The following is a 26,163-nucleotide window of genomic DNA, read 5'->3' on the forward strand; positions in this document are numbered from 1 at the left end:
ACAACTATAGAGATTAGACCATTAGAAACAAGAATGGACAACTCGTTCAACTTTAGACCAGAAGTGTGATTAAGGACTGAAGAAGGATCACTATGGTCTGTAACTCTAGCCTTTTTTAAAAAAATCTCTGACACCAGCAGCTGAATATTAGTAAATCTCAGACATGTCTAGAAATGGAAGTCAGTTGCATCGTTCATTAGCCACTGGTTGCAGCAGTCACTAGCAAGGCTTGTCCCTCATTTTCAGAAGGAAAAGGTGCTGGAAGTGTTTTGACTGGCCAGACTGGCTGCGGTAGTTTCAGTGGAACCAGCACAACAACTAGGCGATGGGCCTGGGCTCTTAAGTAAGTGGCATTTACCAGAGCTTGGCTGCCTTCGCTGGCACTAGGGGAGAGTTGCACCCTTTAGGCTTCAATCTCAAAGGTTTATGCATACATACTTATGATAATACTTGAATTACATGAGAACCCTTCAGTTTATGTCAAGCAATAATGAAAATCTGTGATGTAACATTAAAGGTAAAGATACCCCTGACCATTGGGTCCATTCGCAGACGACTCTGGGGTTGTGTACTCATCTCGCTCTACAGGCCGAGGGAGCCAGCATTTGTCCACAGACAGCTTCCGGGTCATGTGGACAGCATGACTAAGCCGCTTTTGGTGAACCAGAGCAGTGCACGGAAACGCCCTTTACCTTCCCGCCAGAGCAGTACCTATTTATCTACTTGCACTTTTTGTGCTTTTGAACTGCTAGGTGGGCAGGAGCTGGGACTGAACAGCGGGGGCTCACCCCGTCGTGGGGATTTGAACCGCCGACCTTCCAATTGGCAAGCCCTAGGCTCTGTAGTTTAGACCACAGCGCCACCCGCATCCCTCTGATGTAACAGCAGAGTCCAAATTAAAACACAGTTCAGGAAAAAAATCGGTTGTTTCAGAACAGCACTAAGCACAGGAAAATGTTTTCACATTATACATTTATTTAAAAATATTGTTCATTCAAGACACAATTTGGACTGTAAGTGTTCTTTATTTAAAAATATTGTTCATTCAAGACACAATTTGGACTAAGTTACTATAATACTTAATATTTTCACAGTATTTTAAAATGTACTGTAAAAAACCCTTATGGATAATTTAAGACAAGATTTAGACTCTAATACGTAATGTTCAACTGTTTCTAAAATCAAGGAAACCAAGTCATTAAGTATACCCTAAGCAAATTATGTTTAAGGACATAAGCAAATCTGAACATTATTGAAAAAAAGTTAATTTTTATTTTTCTGCCAAACTGGAGGTGAAATACTTGTAGGGCCTAAATTTTGAGTAGCACATTTTATAAAATATGACAAAACAGAAAATGTACTATATATCATTTTGAACTGTATCATAAACACTGGAGCAGAGGGTAGATATAAGATGAAGAAAGTCACCAAATCATATTAATCTTGTTTTCAGTTGAATATTAGGACAATCTTAAAAGTATTACAACACCAAGTAAGAACATTGCAAGTCCTTTGTAAACATTAGTGGTAGCTTGAAAGCTGTAGCCATGGTTAGAGCAAATAATACTTTTCTGGACTTGCAAGTGGATATTCCTGTTTTAGGGTGGAAATTGGGAGAGCAGTACCATTGTTCCAGACCATGCAGTTCTTTATGCTTTTGTTTGTTAAAAAGTGGGCTTAACATTTGGCTATTAAAAAAGCCTTCAGAAATATTTACACAGTATTCAACCTTTTTTTAATATAAAAAAGAACATTATATTTTAGTTAATGAGGTCCCTCAAACTATGTATAGATGTTTCATATTTTACAAAATGAAAGGGAATTGTTTCTTTGTGAATTAAGCTGCGGCTACAGGAAACATCATTTGCTTTCAGCAGCTTCTTCCTGGCAGCAGCCATTTTATTTCCCCAGAATACCCTGGATGTTGTGCCATTTCAATGCATTATTAAAGGAAAATTGCACCCAGGCGCGGGGGGTCCATTTTTGTGGCAGTTAATATTATCTTACCCTTACCACCATCAAATTCCCTGGGTTAACACTATGCCTAGGTCTTTCTGGAAAAATAAATTGCAGGCTACAAAGTGGTTTCCATAACCAACCCCTAAGAAAAAGCAAAATAAAGACAATGCAAAAACAGGAGTAATGAAAACAAATGTACTGTAAATGAACAAAACTTACGAAGTTTTTTACCCAATGAAAATAAATGAAATAACGAAACCAAAAAGTTGTTCTTGCACACCTTCATAATGAGTGTTCATCAAGGCAGGACCCACATTAATTGTATACCTGCAACTGAATTTTTTTTCTTCTTCCAGAAAATACATTTCAAGCAATACATTTATGGAACAAATACACACATTAGAGTTGTTACCACCAGCTAGGAAAAGCACTCCTTTAATCTGACAGGCTATCTGTTGAGTCAGATTTCATCTGTCGTCTTCTTCTGAGTTGGAGCTGCAGTTGAATCTTGTTAGTGAAGAAGAATTGCTTCCAGCCCACCTCTTGTGCCAGGGATCTCATTTCTGGAGTAATTCTGCCCGATAAATTTCCTACAATCATTTCCCATAGTTTATCAGAGTTGCATAACTATTTGCAAAAGAAACAAAAAGGTATCATTAGCCTTAAACATTAGCCAGGTGTCATTTTAAAAATACTGTACAGTTATTTGAAGGATAACAAATATTTGAATTACTGCTGGCTGCTTGATTTCCAGTAATAATGGGAGATTTTCCAAAGAAATGAATGACTGCATATTGCACTACCTTAACTTTCTATAGTGTTGTTAATTACAGTATGTAGTGTTTCCTACTTTGGATTAAACAACCTACAGATTCTTTCAAGCTATAATGCCCTTGCATTTTAAAACATTATTGCATGGGAATAATCTGCTACTTTACTCAATGCATATTTTTTTCTTTGCTGTTCTGCCACCACAGGTGGACTGAATCACCTTTGTCTATGCTTCAGTTTTGTTTATGCTTTTTCATTTAACCAAATTATGGATTGGAATTGCACTTTGTAAATGATATAGGATATATTAAAATAATCTACAGAAAGAACTACTCTGTCATCATGTCCCTCACCACAAATCTGCTGCAATGCTTTCAGATTGCATAATGAAATACAGAATCCCAGATACTTTGGGCTGCCCAATGCTTTCTTATTTGAACATGCATACATCAGGTAATTAATCTGTTGAAAGATTATATGGCTGCCAAATGATACAAGAAAACTATGCCCTTGTTTGAATTTCTCTTCTGCATTAGGCATTAGCTCCCTCTGGTGGTGTTTTGTTTAAATCAGTCATGTGCAAGCATTTAAAACCAGAGTGCAATCGTTTTCATGAAATTGTCACGTGCTGAGAGAAATAACTGAGGGAGGCAATGAATTTCCGATTATGTATTACATCTCATCTAGCAGGATAACAAAATCTTATGACAGCTAGAGATACAATGAAGTTTGTCTTCAAGAGGTGGATGTTCAAGGCACAGAGGTCTAATGCAGGAAGGGTGGAGGAACAGGTGTCTAGAAAAGGGTCAAGCATAAATATTAAGATAAAGTAAAAATAAAATAAAATTGGCCAGTAGCACCAACTAATTTGTTCCGAGTATAAGCTTTTGTGTGCATGTATCTGAAGAAGTGTGCATGCACACGAAAGCTTATACCCAGAACAAACTTAGTTGGTCTCTAAGGTTCTACTGGACAATTTTTAAATTCATTTCGACTGCATCAGACCAACACGGCTACCTACCTGTATTAAGATAAAGAATATAGCAAAGCACTTTCCTGCATGAACTCAGTTCAATAAAGCTGACCACATAATGAGTTAGCTTTTTCACCCTAGGAGCCCAGAGAATCTATATCCCCAGTCCCTCAAAATGTTTCTTTCCATGCTCTTGCAATAACTAGCACTCCTTGGTAAAGGTAAAGGGACCCCTGACCATTAGGTCCAGTCGTGACCGACTCTGGGGTTGCGCGCTCATCTCGCATTATTGGCCGAGGGAGCCGGCGTATAGCTTCCAGGTTGCTTCTGGCAAACCAGAGCAGCACATGGAAACGCCGTTTACCTTCCCGCTGTAGCGGTTCCTAAGCACTCCTTGGTACTTTTTGGTAATTCATCCGGTATAGATTTACTTGACTGAACAATCATTAGACAGACACTAACTAAAGGCACTCGCCTTTGTTGAAGCTAAACTGCAAGTGAACACATTTCAAATATTTCTTTTTCTTTATTTACCGTTTCAAATCTGTGAGATACTTGAGAAAGTCTGGCAATATCTTCAAGATCCAAATAGGAAATGATGTACAAAAGCAATGGATCAGGAAGTCGCGCTAGGAAATCAAAATTCCCCCGGCACATGTTGAAGATATGATCCAGAGTATCTCCTCCAAACACGATGGCTATTTGAACTGTTGTTAAAAAACAAAAATAAAGATTTATACTATGTTCCAAAGAATCAGTTATTCTTCTAAATGTAATACTAAATATAATATGTTTTACCATAGAAACTGTAAAGGTTAGGAAGTATGTATTAAACCACACATCATAAAACCCACCGATTTTCAGTATGGAAAGAATACATTTGAAGTTGTTAGTTCCAACCTTGAAAAACTGAATGAAACTACTATCGGAGATTAATAGTAAACACCAAATGGGAATGTTTCCGGTGAGCTGCGGACACAGAAGGGAGCGCGCAGCGACCGCTCTGTGGTCGCTCCGGTTGAGGCGTGGAATTTACCGGGTTTCTGTAAGGCTAACGGACCCGAGATTCAAGGGGGACTTACCTTGAAGTCGCAGGTACTCAGCGGCGCCCAAAGCCGCTCTCCTCCCTTTCGGGGCCCGAATTAGTGGCCTCGGGGGGGGATTGAGTGGCGGGTGCGAGGGAGTACATCGCCTACCACGCCCCACGCAGCCTCAGGCTCCCGTGGCAAGCAGCTTATCTCCAAGACTTATAAAAGCAGTCTTGGCAGATATCTCGGTAAGCAGATTTACAAGCCGGGATGTTTGCTGAGCGCTAGAAGGCTTAGGAAGACTTATCGGAACCTCTCTCTCAGCTTGGAGTTAAATATGGCGCCCGCTACAAGGTTGCAGGAAAACGCCGACTATATCTAACCACAGCAAGAAGAAACATTCTATCGGTTGAGGGGGTTAAATGGACGGCGCTTCGCTTTTGTGATAGAGATCTAAAGACCCGCCTCCCCCCCCCTCCTGAGAAGGGAGAGGAAAGGTAAAACTACTCTTTGGTTTGCGTTCTTGGATTCGCCTAGACGGAGAAGAGCTTATTTTAGGAGAACTCTCCCCGTTTGCGCAAACTAGCTTATTAGCTAGATTGACTTGAGATATATGGGGAAGGAAATTATATATGGCCTATCTTATAATGGAATATATCTGATACCTTTTTTGTTGGGGCACGGTGGAACCACAGCACGCTAATTTCTCGGATGTGTGAGTCTCTAGTGCAGTGACTTCGTGCCGTACCCTCTCTTTTCTCTAGTGTACTATTGAAGGAGATACCCAGCGACATAAAGCTGTTCTCTCTCTAAGTACTGTGAGACATAAATCTGCTATCTTTTGTGTTACATGAGGATTACCCTACCCCAGGATTATTGGAGGCTAAGTGGACTCTCTACCCTTAATTGGGGTGTGAACCTCTGAGATAAGTGCTTCTGAGTCAATATTATCCCAGAAGGACAGAACTAATACGGAACTACTGAGCTTTACCACGATTATTGAACCTTAATAGACTGTAAAGAACCTACCAGCAGTGAACCTCTATTGTTACAACGGAAGAAGAAGGAGAAGAAGAAAGAAGAAGAAAGATAACAACTCTGTAAATAAAACAGTAACAACGTCCCACTGAGACTTTGGGGAAGGTGGGAGGGTAGGGAGGGTAGGGAGTTTCTTTTCTCCTTTTTTGGGGGGGTTGTGTCTTTTTTTCTGTATCTTCTCTATCCCCTCCCACGGGGGGGAAATTTAAACAAATAAGGGACCTCGGCGGAAAGGAAAGGTTAAAACTAGTGGAGTGTTAGGGGAGGGGTGGATTGTTGGTAAAATGGGGGAGAAAAGAGGAGCAAAATCAATGGCAACGCCATCTGATAGACGCCCCTCCAGGCAGGAGGAAGGTAAAGAAGGTAAAGACTGGGAGGGACTCTTAAATGAAATCAAAAAAGAAATTAAGCAAAGTGAACAGAATATTGAAAAAAAATTGGGTGATATACAGGCTTCAATAGATCTAAAATTTGAGAAGGTGGTGGGAGAATTGACTCAAGAAATTAAAGAGGTAGCGGGGAAAACTAAAGGCTTGGAGGAAAACACTAAAAGAGTGCAGAAAGAGGTGAAAGAGATAAAGAAAGAAACTGAGGGTTTAAGGGAGGAGATAGCTAAACTAAAGAAGGAAAAAGAAGAAATGTTAGATAATATGGCTCTTATGGAACTTAGACAGAGGCAGCAAAATTTGAAATTTAGAGGCCTTCCTGAGGAGCAAGATGAGAATATAAAGGAAAAACTTTCAAATGGAATAGCGAACTGGTTGGGACGCACCAAAGAGGAGATAGAAGGGGCAATTCTAAATGCATTTAGAATCAAAGTCAAGTCAGTGAAGGCAAAGGCGAGAAAACTCCCGGGGGACTGCTTGGTAATATTTAATTCGATGTTTCTAAGGAATGAAATCCTTAGACAAAGCTTTATAAGTAAACTGGCAATCGATGGGAGGGAAATAACCATATTTAAAGAAGTGCCTACTAGACTGTTACGCAAAAGAGAAAAATTCCGAGAGTTCATTGAAGTATTAAGGAGAAATGATATTGGTTTTAGATGGGAAAACCCGGTTGGACTCACCTTCTATTATAAAGGCATAAGAACTACGGTCAAAAACCAGAACGATATAGGAAAGTTCAGAAGAAAGTACGGACAGGCCTTAGGAATGGAGAAAAGTAGTGAAGAAGGGGCAATAGGAGGGGAGGAAAACGATAATGAAGAAGACATGTTAGGGGAAAGAGAAGAGAAAAGCATTGATGAAGAAGAAAGAAATTCAGACGTAGATATTGATAAAGAGGAACAGTCATAGGACCAAAACCGGTATTTTCATAAACTTAATAAAAATCTATTTAAAGGAATAAACCATGGTATTGAAAATTAAATCTTGGAACGTGAATGGACTAAATAATAAAAGTAAAAGAAACAAATTCGAATATGTCCTGACAAAAGAAAAATTAGATCTAATATGCTTACAGGAGACACACATTTCAAAAAAACACGAAAGGGTCCTGGTGAATAAAAAATTAGGAAGGGAATTTACATCTTTAAGCGAAAAGAAAAAGAGAGGTGTGGTATTATATATCAAAGAGAAATTTAAACCGGAATTGGCTTTTAAGGATGAAGAGGGGAGAGTAATAGCAGCCCGAATCATGGTACAGGGGGAAAAGATTCTGGTAGTGGGAATATATGCTCCAAATCAGAGGAAAGCAATATTTTATAAAAAATTAGAGAAAAGGTTACTAGAGTATATAGAGGAAAAAATGCTCCTAATGGGAGATTTCAATGGGGTGGTGGACCCACTACTAGATAGAACGAAAAGGAAAAAAGTGAGTAAGGATGGTAAATTACCAAGTTCTTTTCTTAAAATGGTGGAAAGGCTGGACCTGATCGATGGCTGGAGACATAAAAATCCCACATCTAATCAATATACGTTCTTTTCCGAACCCAATCAAAGTGCGGGAAGAATAGACTACATTTGGCTATCGAGAGAACTAAGCACTAAAATTTTGAAAATAGATATTCCACCCAGGACACTTTCAGATCATAATCCAGTATATCTAGAAATGTCAGATGAGCAACCTTCCCCCTTTCGGTGGAAAATGAATGAAGGCCTGTTTCAGGACCAAAGAATTGTTGATAAAGCCCGGGAAGCATTCAAGGAATACCTTAAATTTAATCTAAAAGAGGGATCAGAACTTAACTGGGTCTGGGATGCAGGGAAAGCTTTTATGAGGGGTTTCCTAATAAAACAAAATAGTATAAAAAAAAGGGAAAGAGAAAAGAAGAAAGATCAAATAACAAAAGACTTGCTAGAAAATGAAAGACAACTGAGTTTGAACCCAGGGAATAAAGATATAAAACAAAAAATAAAGATGTTGCGGGCCCAATTTTCCACTCTGCTTAGTCAAGAAGTGGAATGGAAATTAAAATGGATTAAACAAAAGAATTTTGAACACGCAAATAAGTGTGGCAAACTTCTAGCCTGGCAACTGAAAAAAAGACAAAGACAAAACTATATTAGTCAAATACAAAAAGATGGTAAGGTGACAGGAAACCCTAAAAGTATAAGGAATGCATTCCAAAAATTTTATAAGGAATTATACCAGAAGGGGAAGGAAAAAGGAGAAGAAATAGACAGCTATTTAGAAAATTGCAGATTAAGGAGAATAACAGAAGAGCAAACTAACTTATTAAATGCCTATATAACAGAAGAAGAAGTACAGGAGGGAATAAAAAAAATGAAAATAGGAAAGGCGCCAGGCCCAGATGGGCTGACGGCCAAGTATTACAAAGAACTGAAAGATGAGGTGACGCCTATCTTGACTAAATTAATGAATGAAATTATGTTAAAAGGAAAGATTCCAAATTCCTGGGAAGAGGCCTATATTACCCTAATTCCGAAAGAAAATTCAGAATTGATGGATGTCAGAAATTATAGGCCGATTTCTCTTCTGAATTCAGATTACAAACTATTCGCCGATATCCTGGGAACTAGACTTAAAAAAGTGCTATCCGAACTTATACACAAAGACCAGACAGGATTTTTACCAGGCCGCCAAATGAAAAACAACGTGAGAACAGTGGTAGATATTATTGAATACCTGGAGTTAAGAATTGATAAAAAGGCAGCTTTGATATTTGTCGACGCCGAAAAGGCGTTTGACAATATATCCTGGGAGTTTATGAAAAAGATATTAGAAAAAAGAGACATGGGAAGGGAATTTAGACAAAGCATTGAAGCAATATACACCAAGCAGAGGGCCAAACTGATAATAAATAATACATTATCAGAGGAGATAAACATCAGGAAAGGAACAAGGCAAGGGTGCCCCTTATCCCCTTTGTTATTCATCTTAGTTTTAGAAGTATTGTTGGATAAAATAAGAGAGAACAAGGGGATAAGTGGGATAAAGATTGGAAAGAGAGAATACAAGCAGAAGGCCTTCGCCGACGACCTGGTGATAATCCTGGAAGATCCCGACGTTGGTCTAGCAGAATTAATGAAGGAAATGGGCGCATTTGGAGCAGTAGCAGGATTTAGACTAAATAAAAATAAAACCAAAATGATAGTTAAAAATCTGATGAAGAAGGAAAGAGAAGATCTGCAAAGGAATTATGGTATTGAAATAGTGAAAAAAGTAAAATACCTAGGAATATGGTTATCGGAAAGAAATATAAATCTGTTTAACGACAATTATATAAAAACTTGGAGTGATATCAAAAAAGACCTAGAAACATGGAAAAAACTATACCTGTCACTGTGGGGTAGGATCGCCACAGTGAAAATGAATATATTACCAAGGCTTTTATTTTTATTTCAAATGATTCCGGTAGTAAAAGGTGTCAGCATCTTTGAGGAATGGAGGAAGGAAATCTCTAGGTACATATGGCAGGGGAAACCCCCACGAATAAAGTATAAGATCTTAACAGATAGAAAAGAGAGGGGGGGGTTCTCATTGCCAGACCTTAAGATTTACTATGAGGCTTCATGCATGATATGGCTAAAAGAATGGGCAACTTTAAGTGATCCCGATCTCTTGGACCTTGAAGGTTTCAACAACAGGTTTACATGGCACAGCTACCTTTGGCATGAAAAAGTAAAATCGCACAGAGGCTTCCTATCACATGTGTTTAGGAGGCCACTGTATGAAGTTTGGAACAGAATTAAAAGCCTAATAGAAAGGAGAACCCCAAGGTGGCTGTCGCCAACAGAAATTTTAACAATCAAAAAAACGAACATGGAAACAAACTGGCTTTGTTATGAAGATCTCCTTATAGAAACTGAAGAGGGATGGAAAATCCTATCTTATGAACAATTGAAAGAAAAGGGTATAGGCTGGCTACAATATCACCAGATATATGATTTGTTCAAAAAAGACAATAAGAACCACGGTTTCGAGAGTAAAAAATCTAAATTTCAACTAGAAATACTGGAAGGTAAAGAAAAATTGTTAACTAAGATGTATGACCTCCTTCTAGACTGGAATACGAAAGATGAAGCTACTAAAGAGTGCATGATTAAATGGGCATTAGACCTAGGTCATAATATCAGTATTGATCAGTGGCAAAACCTTTGGAAGTACCAAATTAAATTTACAGCTTGCACTCTTTTAAAAGAAAACATCATGAAAATGATGTTTAGATGGCATCTTACGCCGGTCAAACTTGCAAAAATTAATAAGTCTAGTAATAAAAAATGTTGGAAGTGTAACATCAAAGAAGGAGACTATTACCACATGTGGTGGCTTTGTGAAAAGGTAAAAATCTATTGGGAACAAATATACAATGAACTTAAAAGACTGTTAAGATACACGTTCCCAAAAAGACCTGAAGAAATGCTACTAGGAATTTTAAGCAGAAGCATAAAGAAAGGAGATCACAAACTTTTCATGTACGCCACCATGGCCGCAAGGGTTATTCTAGCGCAAAAATGGAGAACAATGGAGGTGCCAACAATAGAAGACTGGAGAGAGAAGTTGATAGAATACTCAGAGCTAGCGAGGTTAACGGGGAGAATTAGAGACCAAAAACAACAAAAGTTTCAAAAAGAATGGGAAAAATTTATAATTTATAGGAAAGACTACTGTAAGATTTAGCAAAAGTAAGACCAAGGAGAAAACAAAATGGGGAAGGAAAAAAAAAATCGGTAAATGGCCATTACAAAATGCAACAAGAGGGTATGTAACCAGGACGTAAATATACAGCCAAGAATAAAATGGATAAGGGTATCTGGTAAAGCATATAGGGACGAAAATAATCGGATGGAAATAAAACCATAAGAGAGAGAGGGGGAAGTCAAATGGGGGAAGACGGGGTGAAGAAGGAAATGTGGATCAGGAAAGAAAATATTGCAATTTGAGATATAAACCCAGGTTGACGATTTGTATAAGATGATAACTTTATTTGAGGGATGTAAGCTGTAAAGGGATACCTGTGGATTACTTTTCCTTCTGGGTATGGTATTGCTTTTTCTTCCTTTTTAGGTGATTTGTTATTGTATATAAAATTAATAAAAAATTATATGGGAAAAAAAAAAAAAACAAATGGGAATGTTTCAGTGTGGTAAAGGTAAAGGTAAAGGGACCCCTGACCATTAGGTCCAGTTGTGACCGACTCTGGGGTTGCGTGCTCATCTCGCATTATTGGCCGAGCTTCCAGGTCATGTGGCCAGCATGACAAAGCCGCTTCTGGCGAACGCCGTTTACCTTCCCGCTGTAATGGTCCCTATTTATCTACTTGCACTTTGACGTGCTTTCGAACTGCTATGTTGGCAGGAGCTGGGACCGAGCAACAGGAACTCACCCCGTCACAGGGATTCGAACCGCCGACCTTCTGATCAGCAAGCCCTAGGCTCTGTGGTTTAGGTGCAACCCTTCAAATCATCGTTGCATGGTAGGCCACTGGAATGATTTGAGCTGCTGAACTTACATGAGAATTTAAATACATATATTAGTGTATTTTATTCATTTAAATCTCACAGTTCAAGTTTGCTAATAAGTGAAGCTGCACAACTCAACCTGGCATCAATTTTATACAGTAGTTGAAAAGAATGGATAAGACAGTTTAATATCCATTACCCACACATTCTGGTCTTCCTCAGTTAGACTGGCAATATGCTTTCTGTAAATTCCTAGAGTGAAAGACTGTATTTCAGGGCAAGTGCATTGAAATCCTGACTGGCTGTATTACAGAACAGATTATTGCAAGTGGTTACCAGATGAGTATGCAACTGTATTCATATTCAACACTAGTTTTGGATAACTAGATGACACTGTAAACTTATAATGTATAAGAATTATTACTGTAATATGTAATAAAACAATTAAAATACTACTTGGCATTATTAATCCACTGTATAGTCTCCAAGTGCTTCACAAACATTATCTCACAAAGGCAATCTATGTTCATCTTTGTATGTGAAAGGCACGTTTTCAATTGTGTCCTGGAATCTAAGAAACTGGATCCAAATCATACTTGCTACTGTGTACAGCTACAATTGTGCAAAAATGATAGCTTTCTTGCTTATTGATACAATAATAGATGGCAGCAAGGACAAAGAGATGGAAGGGTCTGAATTTCATTTGTTGGCACTAACTAATAAATGAAATCTTTAGATGCTGTCCTCTGTTCACAAGTCATAGTTACCAGTGCAATTACTGGCAACAAATTCAGGACTTTCAAAAGAAAGCTGTCACAGGAGAGCTACCTGCATAGGCATCTGTAAAAACAGGCAGACAAATACTACAAACAGCTATTAGCCATGAAACATCATGCTCAGTTAATCAGATTTTCCGATAATCATGATAAAAAGATATAAACTCTAAGTATCATCATATAGTGGGCTTTGCAGGGGTATCTGGGTGTCTTTGTCAAGAGCTAGTGATCAATTAGATCAAAGGTGAGGGACCCTTTTTTGGCTGAGAGCCACCTTTCTTGGGGTAATCTGTTGGGAGCAGGATGCCAGCAAGAACTGGGGGCAGAGCCAGTGGTAGGCAGAATCAAAGTCCATATTGGGCAGGACTAAAATAAAAAATGAGTGTGGCGTCCCTCTTTCTCTCTTACCCACCACCTTTTCCTGTTTTGTACTGTCCTTGCCAGCAGGGGGGCATTATTATTATTATACAATATAATACACAGAAACTGAATCTTTTTTAGACTGAAGGCCAATTTTCTCATTGCCAACACTGGTACAGAGGTACCATAAACCATGTTTGGTGGACCCTGTTTCGCTGCTAGAGGTGAAGCAGAAAGCTGCTGCCCCAATGAAGTCTCCTTTACCTGGGTTGTGTGGCAGCACCTGCAAAGTGGCAGCAGTGGGTTATGGTGAGATCTCATGAGATCCTGCAGAGAACTGACAGAGTGTGTGAGATCTTGCCGGAAGCTGCTGCTGGCAGAGGCAGGACGGTAGGCCTCTGGGGGTGTCATGCACACAAATTCACATGTACACACACATATACCCACAATTTACCCACACCCTCACAGTCACACCATTAAGCTCCTCCCTCCTCAGTGCAGCAATTATTTTTGGGGAAAAAGCCTCCCATGGAGCCAAAAGCCTCCCATTGGATGGAAAAGCCCATGGCTTGAATCCAGCTAAGATAATATCCATTCAGTGATCCAGCCCAGTTTGGGATTCAAGGATACAGTGCAACTCACAGAGTTTAATCCACCAGTAGCATATCTTTCTTATGCATAGGATTGCACTCTACGGTACAAAATTTGTTCATATGATTAATCTTTCCAAGGTTATCTTGATTATAAATAGTTTAATCATCTGGTTGCTATCTTAAAGCTGCCATCATAAGGTACCTGGGTGAATAGCAATTTGTCAGGCTGTGTTCCTTTTTGTATTTTTAAGTATTGAATTTAAAGGTTCCCTTCTGATGGAAGGACTCCTTCTGCTGAGGAAGAAGGATACACCCCTTTTAAAATATTTTTTTGAGCTTACTCACTGAAAACACACCAGTATATCAAATTTAAACCACAAACAAAACACCCAGCTGCCTAAATGTTACTAGAATGCTGACGTGTAGAGAATCACGAATTTCCCAAGGCTTGTAGGCAGATTATCAAATGCAAAATCAAATTAAATAGCATGACAATGCCCTGAAACCAGGCATAAATTGGCAAGTGCATGACTGCTGCTGAACTTGGTTGCTTCTCTCTGTGTGATGTTTAAATGCTATTATGAGCATTTAAAAACCATTATCAGTTCCTGATTATTTAAAATGGTTTGTATCATAAGCTTTCTACTAACAGCTGGAAGTACCTACGTAGGATAATGACTGGCTTAATGTTTTACTGACAAAATTAATTTATTTTATTTTATCTTTCCTTGAGGAACAAACATTTTACAACAACGTATTTGGGAACGTCTTCTTGCATTATAAGACACATAAAAACTATATCATGTATACCAACTACTGAGAGGCAAGTCAAATGTTAATTAATAACTTTAAAAACTAGAGATAAAATTAGCTAAATGGTTATGGAATGCTGCATTTTCAGTACTTTGTGCCACAGAGTTGGAATAAAATCTTCATCTATCAACAGCTCATGTAAATACTATCTCTAGCTCCATTTATTAACCCTGTCATGCCAACTTAGCAGTTCGAAAGCACATCAAAGTGCAAATAGATAAATGGGTACCAGCATTTTCGTGCGCTGCTCTGGTTCGCCAGAAGCGGCTTAGTCATGCTGGCCTCATGACCCAGAAGCTGTACGCCGGCTCCCTCGGCCAGTAAAGCGAGATGAGTGCTGCAACCCCAGAGTCGTCCACAAGTGGACCTAATGGTCAGGGGTCCCTTTACCTTTTAACCTTGTTCACAAATCCATAAATTCCCTTCTCAGTTTTCGCAGATATTTAGACATTAAGCTTCCTAAGCTGGGAGAGATTCAAAAGAAATAGAAAAAAGCAGGGCTGGTTAATTTTTTATACAGAACCTTAATTCATGGCCTTGGCCTTCTGTCAACTGTACAACATGGACAAAGAGGTAATTCTATGGCATGATCTGATGGGATGCAGTGGATTTCTGGCTGAGCTGGGAGCTTCCCACCACAGTTGGGTTCAGTCAAAAATATGCCATTATAACTTGCCCATCTTGGATCAGCTGGGGCTCAGCCAGCTGAGCCAAGGCCAGTGTAAGTCCCCAAAAGAAGGGGTGTTCCAAGGAGTGGCAGGGGCAGGACTGGGCAGGAGGCGGGGGGACTTAAGCTGGATCCTAACTGTCAGCTCAGTCATGTGACTTGAGAAAAAGGGTAGTTTAAGTCAAACTAAAAGGGTAGTTTAAGTCAACTCTGTAATCTTATTTTCCTTCTGACAGGCTATGGCTGGCTCACCTGGCCATAGTCTTGCTCCTGAAAGGAGTTTACACCAGATTGATTTCTGCCAGCTTCTTGAGCATACGATTGCTCCCTAAGGCACTGCTTGCAAGGAACGGTATTTTCTGAAGAAGCCTCCTGTCAGACTGGCTCCAGAAAAACCATCCGACTTCACTACTCCCTGTTGCCTTGTGCCTCCTGCTCTTTCCAGTCTAGTCTATTTCCTGAACTACTACTCCTGCTGCCTATATATTCATATCCCAATCCATTTTCTGAACTCATCATACATGTCTCAGTTCTGCTGGAGAAATCTTTTGGCAGTTGACTCCAGATTGATCCCCACAGAAGCCTCTATGCCATCTATGATCATTTCTCCCTAAAATTTGTCCGGACTGAATTTCTGTTACGATTCTCTGCCTGTAGTTCATTACTGCAAGGAGGCAACACACAGGGGCGAACGAAGGCGTTGTGATACCTAGGGCGGGGTGTTGCTATGTAGGGCACACATGCACGGTACATAGCGGTTTGCTGCTGCCGCCGTTCCAACGCCGTACGAACGGTGCCGGGATCCCTCCGCCGCCGCTGCGAATGGAGGATCCTCTACATGTGGCTGTAGTGGCGACGGAGAGATCCCACCGCCGCCCGTATGGTGCTCGAGCTATGTACAGCGCATGTGCGGCATCGTTGTGTACAGTGCATGTGTGCTACACCGCACATGCATTGTACATAGCGGTTTGCCGCAGGCACTGGGATCCTCTGCTCGAAGCTGTAGCCGCGAACGAAGGATCCTCCATATGCAGCTGTAGCGGTGTGATGGCGGCTTGTGCCGCCGCCGTGAGCCCCTGCGGGGTGTCTTCTTGTCACCCCCCCAGACATGGCACCCGGGAAGCACCGCCCACTCCCCCACCTCCCCGTTACGATGCCACTGACAACACAGAAAAAGCATGCCTTATTATTTGCGGTTGCAAGATATATATTTTCAAGCTAAGACCTGATTTGTCACAGGATAGTTGCGCTGTGGGTTAAACCACAGAGCCTAGGGCTTGCTGATCAGAAGGTCGGTGGTTCGAATCCCCGTGACGGAGTGAGCTCCCGTTGCTCAGTCCCAACTCCTGCCAACCTAGCAGTTCGAAAGCATGTCAAAGTGCAAGTAGATAAATAGGTACCGATACAGTGGGAAGGTAAACAGCGTTTCCGTGTGCTGCTCTGGTTTGTCATGCTGGCCACATGACCTGGAAGCTGTACACCAGCTCCCTCGGCCAATAATGCAAGATGAGCGCCGCAACCCTGGAGTCAGTCACAACTGGACCTAATGGTCAGGGGTCCCTTTACCTTTTTTAATTGTGCTACAGATTGCGGAAACCAAACCAAGTCCCTGCTCTCTTCTGCTCCCTTCCAAAACTCAAACTCCCGCCTTGCTGTACAGGATGATGCCACCTGCCTCTGTCTTTTTGGAGCCGTCATTGCTGGCTTTGGAACCTGCCCTGGCCTACACTTCCTACTTCTGGTTGGTGACCTGTGCCTGCCTTGGACTGTTCTACTGCCTTTAACTTCATCAATTGGCAAGCAATACTGTACTTCCACAGTGCCTGAAAGCTGATTGCTTTGGGAGTGGGGTCTTACCCCATTAGGCTCTAAAATACTCCTTCCTCCCCCACCAGTGTGTTTCTGTTGCCTGCTCATGACTTAATACACATCAAGCAAGACTACCCATAAGCACAGGACACAGGGGAGTGGATTATGAAGCTGCCTTACACTGAACCAGACGGTCTTCAACACAGCACTGTCTATTCCAATCAGCAGCAGAAAGCCAAGGGCTCACATAAGAGGCCCTTTTTAGCCCTGCTACCTGATCCTTTCAGCTGAAGATGCCAGGATTTAAACCAGGAATCTTTTGCATGCAAAGCACGCTCTCTAGTGCTATAGTTGCTACCCGAATAATTATTCTCTATGGCTCAAATGCTCCCAAAGTTGGTCCATAATGATCTATCTATCCCAATTACTTCAATAGTTGTCAGATATTTACCGGTACTATAGTTATCTAAAACATTTATATGTTCACCTTTACCAATGACTGCAACGCAGTTTACAAAAATGAAAAGCAAATGGCAGGAATAAAGTGCAATTAATAGCGAAATAATTTAAAGTCAATACAAATGTTTTAAAATGCCTGAAATAATCATTGTTTTCCTGATACTAAAAGAATAAACAAGTTGGTGCCAGGTATATCTTCCCAGGGAGGGCAGTCTGTAACTACCAAAAATACCCTCTCCCTTGTAGATGTAAGCCTCACTTCTGATGGAGATGGTATTCGGAGGTCACTGTCTGATGACCTTGGCGTAAAAACAGCTGAAGTTCTATGTGCAGACTCGCCATACATGTGGTAGAATTATTCCAAAATAATTCATTACAGTGGAAGGGTAAATCTGATATGATTTTGAATATAATGCAGGGTTGCAATACACAGTTAACTCCCTTAGTAGCGATTACCAGTTTTATCAGTAATTTTTACACTGAGGGTTAAAAATGTAAAATTAAAAACAACACTAAACTCACTTTCCTAAACCAAAAGTATAGTGCTAATTTGAAGACACATAACATTCAAATGCAGTATACAAACTGGTCTGGTTCCTAAGTACCGGTAACACCAAGCCATCATTTGCTGAACAAGTCAGGATTTGGCTCACATATGCTCAAATGACAGCTTGTCTTGTGTGGTTTTTAGTTTGCTGCCCCACCCTCCTTCGCATATGAAAGAACAGGCTTGTAGCATATGTGTGTTACTGGATCTATCTCTAGTTATAGGTAGGTAGCCGTGTTGGTGTGCCGTAGTCGAAACAAAATAAAAACATTCCTTCCAGTAGCACCTTAGAGACCAACTAAGTTTGTCATTGGTATGAGCTTAAGTGTGCATGCACACGAAAGCTCATACCAATGACAAACTTAGTTGGTCTCTAAGGTGCTACTGGAAGGATTTTTTAAATTTTGGATCTATCTCTGTCACTAGAGGTCTGGGTGACATCAATTGCTAGGACTGCTTTTTACCAACTTTAGCTGGTAAGCTAATCAATGGCTAATTCTGGATGGGGGTAGCTTGATCACTGCCATCCACACACTTGTAACAACTGGATTGGATGACTGCAAAGTGCTCTATGTGAGCTTAATCTGGAAGCTACTACTGAAGAATGTGGCAGCTCATCTGCTCACTGGGGCAGAATATTGCCACCATGGTATGCTCCTATTGACAGAATTGTACTGGCTGCCCATTCAAGGTGTTTGTATTGGCGTGCAAACCCTATTCAGCTTGGGACCAGGAGACCATCTTGGCTGTGAGTCCTGGAAGACCTGCTCCCTGCCTTGCAAGCCTTCTCCCACCTGGTCTAAGAGGGTGGGGCCCTCACTGACTCTAGCTACAAAAGCTGAGGCTGCTTAAGAGAGCAGATGCCATCTTGGCTGTCTTTTAGTGTACAGGCCCAGGTCACTGAGCCTGAGTTTCCACAACCACCGTCCACCATAAACTGCCATCCACCATTGGTAGCAGCAACAGCAGGTTTGTTCAATGCAATATGCTATTTTCTTGTTAATTGTGCAGTTTTAAACGTGCATTTTATATTTGACTTCTTATAGTACTGACTTCTATTGAAATGTTTAAGATAATATTTTTGTTTCCTGTTAATTATGTTGCTTTGATTGTATACTTTATATTTGGCTTTCTTTAGTAAAGGCTGTTACCCCGCTAAGCCTTTAGTTCAGGATCATCGGATCAACAATGATGGGGGAACATGGGTGCGACAGGGAATGTTTCCCAGCTCTTCTTAGTGTTTTTATCACTCCTGATTGGCCTCCCTGTTGTGGTAGGTATGGATACGGGCGATGCATCCGGATTCTATTTCTCAGTTGCATTGGATTATGTGCCTGCCTGGGCTTATGTGCAAGAAAAGGCAATACAAAGCTATGGTGGAAGAAAAATATGTCTCTGTCAAGCATAGCTACCTTGTTTGATGAGTTTCTGGCTGTTTCCAGTACTGGAGAACAACTCATCAAATCCTTATTGCCATGCCGTGTTCAGGAGTAAGGACTGTGCCGGACTGGAAGATTTTGGAGAATTGCGCCCCACACTTATAGAAAGAGTATAAAGTATAAAGCTATACTTTTAGTATCTTACTTTGGAGAGAAGGGTTATCCAGGAAGTCCTCATGACTTTCTTTAAGTTCTCCAGGTCTTGCTTCACGAAATTCACTCCGAAGAGAAATTTTCCACCACCTGAAAATGACCTATAAAGGAGAATTTTGAGAAGTCTTAGCCTGCGTTTCTTTTGGTTTTTATTGTTGTGCAACTGCTTTGTTTTTTTTTGTGTGAAATCACAGTATATAATGGTATTATAATAAATAAAATAAGTGGCCTCCGTGGGGGAAAAAAAAATCTTGCACCAATTATGAATCTTGCTGGACAGAGATACCATAGCCTCAAGTCATCAATGCTCTGCTAACCTCTAGATGAGATCATTTTAAAGCCACAAGGTTGCCCTTGAAAATGGTTCAGAAATTGCAGTAAACATGCTCACAGCTGTCTTTTGCACTACAGTAATGGGAACAAAGTATTGGGGACACATCATGCCAGTGCTAGAATGCCTGTATTTGCTCCCGGTATGTTTCAGAACCTAATTCAAATTGCTTGTGTTTACCTTGAAGCTCTTCACCATTTAGGACAAGGGTACTTGACAAATCACTTTTCTGGATATGAGCCTACCTGTGTGCTGAAATCATCTGCAGGTGTCTCTTCCTGATCTGTCAGCTGCCAGTTATAGTGAACGGCAATGAGGCAAATTACTATTTTAGTGATAGAGAGGCTAATCTAACCAAATGCATCCAAATCTTTTCTCAGGCGTTTTATCATTAATCTTCTGTGGTGATTTTTGTGCTGCTCTGCCACCTGCTGTTTCAGATCTCATTGCTGTTTTCTTAGATATATTTTATGTTTTCTACTATCATTTTTCTATTTTTAGTGTAACGTCTGCCCGGAAAAGTTTGCTTGAACTGGAACTTCTAGCAAACAACTAAAAAATGAACAAAAAAGAAGAAAGAAATCGAAATTTACTCCAGTGACGACAAAAGTAAAAAAGACAGCAGCTAACACGAGAAAGAAGCAGAAAACAATTATTACAAACCCAGGGGACTAAAGATATCTTCATCTATTGCTAACAATGAAGTTTGTGCAGACTGAGTAATCTAGGAGAAAGCATCCTCAAATCAGGACACCATCAGTTACAATGCCAAAAATTGTGGCACTGTTCCCATATTTAGAACATCCTTATTGTGGAAAAAGGTTATCAAGCTTTCTATCTATTCCTCAGCTACATGGGGGGCCAGTAGGTAATTCTAGAAGTGTAACCGTAAGCTAACTTATGAAAAGGATCATGATGGAGAAATAGAATATTGCTTGTCCTTCACCCACATATGCACCTCTTTGGTAAAAATTAGAACCACAAAAGCATTTTAAGAGAATGTAAATCAATTTACTAGTGGGTCAGCATGTATTTACAGCTTTTTCTTTTTCTTTTTCTTTCTATTGCTATTATCAAAGGAACTTTCACTGCAGAAACAAACCTATAATAATAAATTGCATACCTCCCATAATATGTAAACACGGGGATGTTTACTTTTTCAGTTAAATTGTATTTTTTGGGGGACGGAATGGCTCACTCATTAATGCAACAAAATTAGTTCCTGGGATACCAGCACTTATGCATCAATTAATTTTCCTGTAGGATAAGCTAGGAATGCCCAAAGGGCATTGTTTATTTCCTTCTCAATAGCCATAATGAAAAATACAGAGGGGTCTGGTGGTACCTTAAGAGCCAACAATTTTACGGCTCACCATATGCTTTTATATGCCAGAGTCCACTTGATAAGATTTGTAAATTGTTACTCTCAGGTGATACGACAGAGATGACTAATTAGATGCTTATTATGGGACTTACTGAAAAAGATCCCCTCCCCTTTGGATTACTAAATTGGCTTGTGATGTTTTGGCATAGGTCTGTGTAATGCCATGTGGGGACTGTAGTGCAGGGTCTAGCGGTCAAGCAGCGGCATATTGTCATGTGTCCTGGTATCCCGGCCCTTGCTTGGTTGGATGGTGGAATGTGGTAGTAAAGGAAACATCAGCACCTCTAGCCACATCAGGGGTGGTAGTCTTGCTTGCCATATGGTAGGCAGCTGCAACTCTAGAACAGTTTGTGTTTCAATACCATGCATTCTCCACTTCTGCTCAGGTTTTCCTTGATATGTGGAAGTAGAGTCTGATGTTGGAAAGTGACAGCACAGGTTCCTGATAGAAACAGGAGTTGTAGGGACACATCTTTATGACTCATAGGCTGGGAAACCTGCCACCTCCAACAGTTGGGATTACTATCAGTGTACACAGCTGTCAGGAAGAATGGACAATTTCTAATTGAGTATGAATAAGGGGTTAAATCGATCAGGTTGCTGGCAGGTGCCAGCAACAGCTACTAGCCTTGCTGGCCTGGTCTGAGGAATGCTGAACATGCCGGCACAAAAGCAGAATATCAGTTTGAAATACAATAAAAAAATTCCTTCCAGTAACACCTTAGAGACCAACTAAGTTTGTCATTGGTATGAGCTTTCGTGTGCATGTTTACCAATGACAAACTTACTTGGTCTCTAAGGTGCTACTGGAAGGAGTTTTTTTATTTTGTTTCAACTACGGCAGACCAACACGGCTACCTACCTGTAGTTTGAAACACGTCATACAAAATATGGTCAGAGCATTCCACCCACATAAAAAGTAAATGCATTGTTTTGTTTTTTTGCTGAATTTTATTAACCTTATTATTATTATCATCAAAACTTATGAATATAATCAAAGGAAAATATTAATCATAACACCACCTTTTTTGCAGATGCAATATTCAAAATAGCATTCTTTCTAATAGTTCTTCTGTAACTCTTTATATGGTTTTGTTATCTTTTGGTCCTTCTTAAAAGTTAACTCTTAGTGCTATCAAATCCGCATCTTCTCTTAAACAGGATTTCCCTTACCATATATATTTTTAAATCTCAGAACAATTCATTTTGGACTGTTTTCATCCCTCCCTAGTTTTTTTTATCCAGTAAATTTGTTTCACAGATTTAATCAATATCCAGCACTTTATTTCCCCATCCATTATTCCAGGTACTGCATTTCTCTTCAAATACTGAACGCCACAAAACCTTTGCTGCTGTCAATAAATAATAAAATAATTCAATTTCTTCTGAACTTTTTCCTTTCATGCAACCCTCTAACAGGGTATAATAGTATTTCCGCATTCATTACATCTTTAGTCTTTATTAATATCCATGCCCAAAATTTCTGTATGCTCGGATAACTCCACCATATATTCAACATATCTGTTTTATAATATTTGAATCTCCGGCATGCAGCTTTTCCTTCGGAATTAATCTTTTAAAATCTACCTAGTTTTAGGTCTTCTCAGTGACTTTCTGTGAGACAAAGTGCATTCTTGAGAAACACGATCCAATTACAGTTTAATGTGAGTAATCAAAAAGATGGCTCACATTTCAGGTCTATGAGGAAAAACAATTGTTCAGAAAATGAAATCACCATTAAAGTGTGGAGAGGCTTCCATCTTTATTCAAAGCAACAATCTGTCTTCCCTCAAGGAGCCATAATAGGTGTTTGGAGCTTACCCAGGGGCATATCATTTGTAGTGTTCTTTGTTTTGTTTTGTCTTTCCTTACACTGGGGAAAATCTCCAAGGGAATGGGAAAACCAAAATGGAAAATGGAAATGTATTTTTATCTATAGCTGTTCAATCCTGTTCAAAAGCATACACTTTTTACGGTAGGACAAATACATTTTTTTAGTCTGCCCCTAATCATTTATTGTTCTAGTGACTATTACTCTTTTTGGATCTAGAAGTCACACTGGTAGACAACGTAAGCAGCATGATGCTTCCAAGAGTGATTGTATGGCCTTCGGATTGTGAGAATTATGTATATCCTATAACTAGGACTGATTTTATTAGGGCAATTAAGATTGTACTTGTAAGGATGCTAATGACTTACTTCTCAGTAAGCATGCATTGGATTCACTGTGTAACATTCAGGCTTTTTCAAGCAATCTGAAAAGTTTATTAAAAAGTGTTATTTCAGTGCAGATAGAATACAAAAAAGCTTGACTGACATGTTAAAAATAATTTATTTGCATATTTAACTACAGTAGAACGCCATCAGTTAACACCAGAAGTTGGCATGTCATTTGGTCAAATGTTTGCATTTAATTAGTTACAAGGATCTGTCTAAGGAGCACATGATAAATGAAGCAATTATATCAAAAACTGAAATCAAGAACATGCAATACTTTTTATACAGTTACTAACTAATTAGCAGAAAAATGACAGGCTGTTTGGGAACCTAGATATTGAAATGAGCCACATCATTTTGATTTGCAAGAAAAATAATAATAAGAGTAGATTAACAGAATAATAAGAGAAAGTATGTATTCCTACAATACTTTTTTGGATACTATGCTCAGATTGTTGTTAGAAATAATGCCATTTAAAATCACTGAAATAATTTCCATGTATCTTATGTGAAGGGGTTTCTCATAACAAATCAAGTTACAACTGATTTACATTCTTTCTTTGCATCTTAATGGCCCTCACAACTACTTACAAGGAAAGAAGAAATAATTACAATAAAAGCAAATATCACATGCTGAATAAAAAAAAAGCAACAGCACAACTGTAAAAGCAAAACTGTTCCAACTTGTCATCTAGATATAAAGAGACTATTCCAAAAGCACCCCTCTTTCAAGTATTCCATAAATCAGACATCACAATAGAAAAGGCCATATTTCCAACTGCCCCTCACCCGGTTTTTGGGAGCAGGGCTAACTGGACTAACGTCTCCAATAAAGATTCTAATTATCTTGGGATAAAGGCAGACAGCATTTCCATCAAAATGATGGGGTAGTTTTATGCTGCCATTGTTATTTGCAATACAAATGTACATTCTTCTGTCCCACTGTATGCTTTGGTTAAACTGGTTTTTCAGATTTTCACCTTGCCTCAAGGTGAAGCTGGAAAGCCCCAGTTCCTCTTCATAGAAAGGAACATTCAGTATATATGCAAACAGCTGTTTGGGGCTACTATTGGCTAATGCCAATGACATCAACAACACCTCACACATTTCTAGAGCAGTTTGCAACTATTTTCTACCAAGTTTTTTGTTCTGATCCCCATTCCCAAGTAAAGGATTAACACACTGCTTGTTAACACATACAGCTTTGTAGTGCAAAAATGACTTTGTGCACCAGAGAGTATGGAAAATACAGAACAAAAGTGGTCCTCAGAGCACTGTGACAATTTGCAAAAAAAACCTGAGTCTTAACACCGCTTTGAGTTTTTTTTCCTGCAATCAAGCAGCATATAAATTTTATGAAATAAATAAAAAATAAACACACTACACTTTTGCAAAAAAAAATCTAAGTGTGTGTAAATATTGCAGTAAACAAAACAACTGCTGTATATACAAAAGAAGCGGACAATAATTGTTGCACTGTTTAATATGTTAATTCATATGCAGCAGAGGCAATGATGCCTTCTCTGCTGTGCTCATTCCCCCTGCCCACCCACTAGATGCATAGCTGCCAAGTTATCCCTTTTCCCTTATGCTGAATAGGCTTCCTCGCGAGAAAAGGGAAAACTTGGCAGCTATGACAAGATGGCCCAACAACTACAGTACTACTGCTGTCCTGAGGAACAACTACATATTCAAGAAGAAAAAACAACAACAGAAGTCACTTAGATAACCATGCCCTAGAAAACTGAGAAAGAAGGGAAATTGTGAAGTATTATTAGTATATATTTATATCCCACATTTTCCCCTGATGGGGCTCAAGGTGGCTTACATATAAAAACAATCGCTTAAAACATAGGAAAAATAATAATTATAAACAATTAAACATTAAGAGAATTAAAATGTTATGTGTTCATAAAATCTGTTTAAAACTTACAAATAATTACAATAAAAACAAAAGTACTTTGTATCAACCTGAAACAAGATGCTTAGAATAGTATGGGGCAGGTGCCTACAGAATTGTGATGTTCCCCCAGTATTATTAGTGTAGGGTAGATTAGATACATCTACAGAGAAGGAAGCTTTCTCTATTCAAAAATGTTTATCTATGGTCATTTGCATTTACTGGTGCCATCCTACATTAATTTATCAAAACTTGTTAGCAGTATCCATTAAGTTCAAAAAATAAGTAGCAGTGTAGACAGAATAATACTTTGGAATAAGGTGCCAGGGTTTGTCAAGTCTGCATTTTTTAGTACAGAAAATATTGGTTTAAAGTGTAAAGATCTTTCCTATTCTAATTTACTCAATAAGGTTCTTGTGTAATACAAGGTGGTGCAAGCTAGAAGTTTTTAGCTGAGAAGAAAGCTTCTATTCTGCCTGGAAACAAGCAGAAGGTTCCTGATGTTTGGGTTATTCCCTCAGAGAAGCTGAACAGCTGGTTTAAACTGGTTCTGTTATCTCTTTCTCTCAAGGTCAGTGTCCTATAATAACAGGCCAGAAGGAGCTTGGGTTTCACTTTCTGTCTCTCTTTCCTTCTGGTGTGGTGGTCTGTATGATCCTTAGGGTCCTTTTCAATTCTACAATTCTATGATTCTAAATAATAGGAAATATACCAGTTTAGTTACAATTCACTATCAAAGGGGATCAGTTATGTTATTTAAAAAACCCATTCACTATTTTCAGCACACTGAGTGAATTATTAGTTCTATAACTGCATATATAAAGGAAATTATACAAACATTTGGTTAAATCAGACATACAATACCCCATATATGTGAAATCTGCTAATATGCAGTGTGTTTAAGTTAGTTGTTCATTTATTAGGTGACTCACTATGCACAAGAAAAAATGAGCACAAAGGAGCTAACTACAGAACAGATTGCAATTCATGAACCTTGACGCATTTGTCTGACAAATTTTAAATTGGCATACACACACAAAATATTAAAATATTGGATATGGTGGAAACTTGGTCAAAAC

The 26,163-nt window shown here is 39.3% G+C and overlaps 1 protein-coding gene across 1 annotated transcript in view; it reads right to left on the bottom strand.

The window, feature by feature from the left end:
• Positions 1-839: 839 nt before the first annotated feature.
• The window catches only part of FBXO36 (F-box protein 36), a 36,638-nt gene continuing 11,314 nt past the window's right edge, over positions 840-26,163 (bottom strand). Inside the window, exons 2-4 of the mRNA XM_035133972.2 lie at positions 19,245-19,353; positions 4,238-4,410; positions 840-2,586 (exon numbers count right to left, since the gene is read on the bottom strand). Of these exons, the coding sequence (XP_034989863.2) occupies positions 2,395-2,586; positions 4,238-4,410; positions 19,245-19,353 (474 nt within the window). The 3' untranslated portion in view covers positions 840-2,394. The remainder of the gene's footprint in view (positions 2,587-4,237; positions 4,411-19,244; positions 19,354-26,163) is intronic.

The sequence above is a fragment of the Zootoca vivipara genome, chromosome 5, assembly GCF_963506605.1.
Source record: "Zootoca vivipara chromosome 5, rZooViv1.1, whole genome shotgun sequence".
NCBI lineage: Eukaryota > Metazoa > Chordata > Lepidosauria > Squamata > Lacertidae > Zootoca > Zootoca vivipara.